The 4,665-nt window shown below is 59.1% G+C and overlaps 1 protein-coding gene across 1 annotated transcript; it reads left to right on the top strand.

Moving 5' to 3' along the window:
- Nucleotides 1-1,522: 1,522 nt before the first annotated feature.
- On the top strand, nucleotides 1,523-3,899 carry SPAG8 (sperm associated antigen 8). The gene is made up of 7 exons (XM_042451605.1): nucleotides 1,523-1,965; nucleotides 2,136-2,455; nucleotides 2,583-2,757; nucleotides 2,928-2,973; nucleotides 3,226-3,343; nucleotides 3,438-3,500; nucleotides 3,759-3,899. The coding sequence occupies exons 1-7, from the start codon at nucleotides 1,668-1,670 to the stop codon at nucleotides 3,873-3,875; spliced, it is 1,137 nt and encodes a 378-aa protein (XP_042307539.1). The 5' UTR covers nucleotides 1,523-1,667; the 3' UTR covers nucleotides 3,876-3,899.
- The last annotated feature ends 766 nt before the right edge of the window (nucleotides 3,900-4,665 follow it).

Here is a 4,665-nt window from a genome sequence, read left to right as displayed (position 1 = left end):
GGCACCCAAGATTGATATAAAACCAAACTCAGTAACAAATGGATGCAAGCTTCATCCAAAAGGGTGAAGGGTCTGGAAACTACGAAGCCTTATGAGGAAAGACCTAGGGATCTGGGGCTGTTTAGCCTGGAGAAGAGAAGGCTAAGAGGTGATATGGTAGCCTTGTTTAAGCATTTGAAGGGGGGAGAGAGCTTGTTTTCTGCTGCTCCAGAGAATGGGAGACAGTGGATTAATGGATGCAAACTGCAGGGAAAGAGACTGCAGCTCAACATGCCCTTTCTGCCCTTTCTTCCTTCCCAGATCTCCTTTGAAGAAGGGCATCTTGGCGCCTGCCATGCTCCCATCTTTCCCAAGCCCTGGGACTTGTGGGCCCTTGTCTTCCAAAAGGTTGTGCCCTTAGCAAAGCAGAGGAAGGGGCCTCTCCGGCTGCGTCCTGGAGGCTGCTGTGTGTTTGTCTTGTGGGGGGAGGAAGCAGGAACGTGCCATTTGCAACTGTGGCAGCTGCGTCTGCTAATCGGCCCATCAAGGGCCTGGCAGATGGTGGGCCATCTGCTGAGCCAGGCCTTCCAGGCCCCCCTGGGGCTAAGAGTAGACGGGCCGCCTGGCCCTCCTCCTGGATCGGCTTTGCCTCTGGAATGGCCCTGAGGGTCTCCATATCTGCCCCACGCCATCATGGCAGGGTTTGGGGGGGTCACAGAATCCCAGTTGGAAGGCACCCCAAGAAGGGCCCTGATCCAGTCCAACCCCTTTCTTCTGCCATGCAGGAGCTCCCCATCAAAGCATCATAGAACCATAGAGTTGGAAGAGACCCCAAGAAGGGTCATCCAGTCCAACCCCATTCTGCCATGCAGGAACTCTCAACCCTACTAACAAGCTGCTTAGCAGATCAGCCCTGCTCCTTCTCTGTGCCCTGGGAACAGATGCGGCCCTAAGGGTCCAGGGGCCAGGTAGCGACCCTCCCTGCTCCTAGGAAGGGTCCCAGTTGGAGGAGCAACGACCCAGTCCGCCGTGCAAAGGCCACGGCTGGAACGATGGCAGGGTCTTGCAAGTGGCTGGGCATTTGTCATAGAATGATAGAACCACAGAGTTGGAAGGGACCCCAAGAAGGGCCCTGATCCAGTCCAACCTCCTTCTGTCATTCAGGAACTCTCCATCAAAGCATCCCCATTGACAGATGGCCATCCAGCCTCTGTTTAAAGGCCTCCAAGGAAGGAGACGCCATCATAATCTCCATTGAGGGAGTGTCTTCCTCTCTCAAACAGCCCTTACTGTCAGAGCTTGCTCCCTCCTCAATATGACATCCCTTCAGATACTTAGAACAAGGCTCTCATATCACCCCTTAACCTTCTCTTCTCCAGCTAAACATCCCCAGCAGTTCTCTCAGTCTCTCCTCAGAGGGCTTCATGGTTTCCAGGCCCTTCACCATTTCAGCCACCCTCCTTTGGACACATGGCTCCAGTTTCTCCACATCCTTTCTGAACTGTTTTGCCCAGAACTGGACCCAGGATTATTCCAGGTGGGGCCTGACCAGAGCAGAATAGAGTGGCACTATGACTTCCCTGGATTTGGACACTATACTTCTATTGATGCAGCCTACAATCGCATTGGCCTTTTTAGCTGCCGCATCACACTGTTGGAGAATCTTTGCCCCTCCCTCATAGAGAATCATGGGGGAAGCCTTGTCTCTAGGGAGTCCTAGCCAATGCCTCCCATGTCTCCCTATGGGCGAGTGTGGGGATGCCTGCCCTCCCTTGGCAGTCTCTGGAGGGGCACCCCTGACCCTCCCTCGGAGACCCCTCCCTTCCGTCTTGGACCAGCGCCTGGAAGGATGCTTCAGGAAGACTGCATCCCTGCGTTGCCATGGCGACAGCCAACCGCAAGCCTCCCCGTCTCGCTTTTCCGCGTGCGTCGTCTCCTTGGCAACGGCGTCGGCGTCCTTTCGGTGGGGAGGATGGAGCTGGACGGGTGAGTTGGGGGGTTCCCCTTTGGGTTGGGGTCCCAGCATCCCTCCCCAGGAGGGAGCCCTCGCCGTGTCCTGGAGGAGCTCCCTTGCTCTGCCCCACGGTTCGGGGCTTTGGGAGGGGCTCCGGGGGTCTCAGCTCCCCTTCTTCCCTTCTCCCTCCTTCTTGCTGCAGCCGAGGGCCGTCTCGGGCGCTGGGGCCGATGGAGGAGGCGGAGCCAGGCCCGGGGGGGCAGCCCACTGGACAGGGGCCCCAGGCTCAGCCCCCCAGCCAAGAAGAAGAAGAGCAGCAGGAGCAGGAGCAGGAGGAGAGGGGGCTCCCCGGCTGCTTCCCGGTGGAGCTGCCCCCCTGCCACCGGCCCCACGGGGCCCCTCTGGGCGAACTGGTGGCCAGCCAGGCCCCCCCGCAGCCCCCCAGCGAGAGAGCCCCCCAGGAGAGCCCCCGGCCGATGCCCCCCCCGAGGGAAGTGCCTGCTGGACAACTGGCAGGAGGAGGTATGAAAGGGGGGGGCTGCCCAGGGGTAGGGGTCAGGGGGTAGGGGGCAGGAGAAGGGGGCAGTGGCTGGGGGGCTGCCCTCCTTCCCCTGCTTCTGCCCCCATCTTGCCCTCCCTCCCCTCGCAGAGGGCCACCAACCCCTTGGACCAGGTGCCTTGTCCAGAGATGGGGACGGAGAGCTACGTCTTCCGAGGGGGACACCGGGGTCTCCTCACCCTCCAGGCCCAGGCCGGACTGGCCAGCGCCACCACCACCAAGGAGGCCTTCCAGACCCCCCGGAGGACCGGGCTGCCGGTCAGAGGTCAGCGGGGCATCTGGGGGGCAGCAATGGGAGACCTGCCTCCCTACTCTCAAAGTTGGGGGGCTGGTCTCCTCCTGGCCGGAGGGAGGGGGAAATAGCTGACCCCTTGGCTGGCCCTTAGTCATCTCAGACCCCCGTGACCTTTCTGTTCTTGCCCCCCAAAAACCTAGGCAAGCGTGAGGCCATGATGGAGTGGCTCCTCTACCAGAAACACAGGTGAGCAACAAACCTGGAAGACCCCCCCCCAATCTCCGACCCCCCTCCCAGTCCTGCCCCCCAAAAGCTTTCGTCTCCAGCCTGTGAAACCCCTGGAGCTGCAACAGGAAGAGGGCAAGGCTTCCTCCTCCTCCTTTCTTGGAAGTCTTTAAGTAGAGGTCAATGCTTTGACTGGGAGTTCCTGCATGGCAGGAGAGGGTTTAACCAGATCATCCACTTCTGACCCTCTTGGTGGTCACTTTGTCCCTCCAGCAAAGAGGTCTTTGCGGAGCAGGTGCAGGCCGCCCCCAGACCCATGGAGTCCCAGTCCACCACTCACCGGGACTTCTTCCAGGAGGGCTTCGTCTCCATGCCCCCAGCCCCCACCAAGGTGAGTTGGAAAGCCTTTTTTGAGGGGTACCTCCTCCTCAGGCCCAAATGTACCAGGCCTAAGAGGGCAACCCTTGTACAACTCTCCTCCGCAGCCGCACAACTACCGCCTGGAGCAGCCACAGACCTTCTGGAGGGAGAACGCCCAACGGGTGACCGTGAGTGACCGCCTGGGAACCCCCCACCCAATTGTGTCCTTGGCAAGGACAGAGGAGTTGGGGGACAGCAGCGGGTCACTCATCTCCCCCCAACCTTCTGCCATGCACCTGTTGCTCTCCCAAAATGGAAGAATGTCCCCCCAAAAACCAATGCACCTCCAGCCAATGCTCTGGCCATCCCTGGAGGTAGGGGACCCCTATGTGGTTCAAAGGGGGTGGTCTTCCTGCCTCTCAGGGCCCTCTCCCCACTTTTTGCAGGGCGTCTCTTGCATCCGGACAGAGGACACCCCCTTTAAGAAATGTGCAGCCTTCACGACCCCCGCCGCAGATTACCTGGAGCAGCCCCACGACCAAGAGACCTACCCGAATTTCTAGTGGAAATAAAAGGCAGTGGACTCACCCAGGCCCCCCCCCCTCTGTGTGTGGGTTTGTGTGCCCACATGTGTGCCTTTCAGGGTGGGCATAAAGTGGGCACTGCCAGCACTTTGGGGGAAGGGTCAAAGAAGGCCAGGCAGGCCTGCAATCCTGAGCTGCCCCCCACCTGCCATTCCTCTCCAATCCTGGGGGTCAGCCCCAGCCAGTCCATGGGGCAGCCCCTGACAGAGGCATCTGCCTCGCCCTGAGATGGTGACCCATGGAAGAGCCAGTCGTGAGTTCCAGCTTCTCATGCCAGGCCTGGCCAGGCATGACCGACGGCAGGGAAATCAGCACTCCATGTCTATTCCGGGTCATATAGCAATAGCAAGTCCATTTCTATACTGCTTCTCAGTGCACTTAAGCACTCCCTAAGTGGTTTAAAAAGTGTAAGCAAATTGCCCCCAACAATCTGGGGACTCATTTTAGCCACCTCCTCGGAAGGATGCAAGCCTGAGTTGAGCTGGTATTGAATTCGCAACCTTATGGTTTTGAGTGAGTGGATGCAGGACAGGCATTTAACTGCTGCGCCACCAGGGTCAAAGGGGAAGGGGGCTAAGCCCTGCGTGGCATTCCCCCCCCCCCGACTCCCAAGAAGAAACACAACAGCAGCCCCAGATTAAAAAGTCTGTATCCAACAAAATATTCTGAGCTATGTCTGGATTCGTATATTTACACCTGGGGAGTGGGTCTGCTCAGCCAGCTGAGCTGTGGGAAGGGCCCAGCCAGGGTCAGGGTCCAGCCCCTTCCC

This window comes from Sceloporus undulatus, chromosome 2, assembly GCF_019175285.1.
Source record: "Sceloporus undulatus isolate JIND9_A2432 ecotype Alabama chromosome 2, SceUnd_v1.1, whole genome shotgun sequence".
In the NCBI taxonomy this organism is placed as follows: Eukaryota; Metazoa; Chordata; class Lepidosauria; order Squamata; family Phrynosomatidae; genus Sceloporus; species Sceloporus undulatus.
The sequence above is the reverse complement of the archived record's forward strand: the minus strand, read 5'-3'. Positions and strand labels throughout refer to the sequence as shown.

Bases quoted from the DNA above. Each gene is read 5' to 3' on its own strand.
- SPAG8 (XM_042451605.1), top strand. From the start codon at position 1,668: ATGGGGGAAGCCTTGTCTCTAGGGAGTCCTAGCCAATGCCTCCCATGT. The intron at 1,966-2,135 runs GTGAGTTGGGGG...TTCTTGCTGCAG, and splicing joins GGGAGGATGGAGCTGGACGG to CCGAGGGCCGTCTCGGGCGC. The intron at 3,501-3,758 runs GTGAGTGACCGC...CACTTTTTGCAG, and splicing joins AGAACGCCCAACGGGTGACC to GGCGTCTCTTGCATCCGGAC.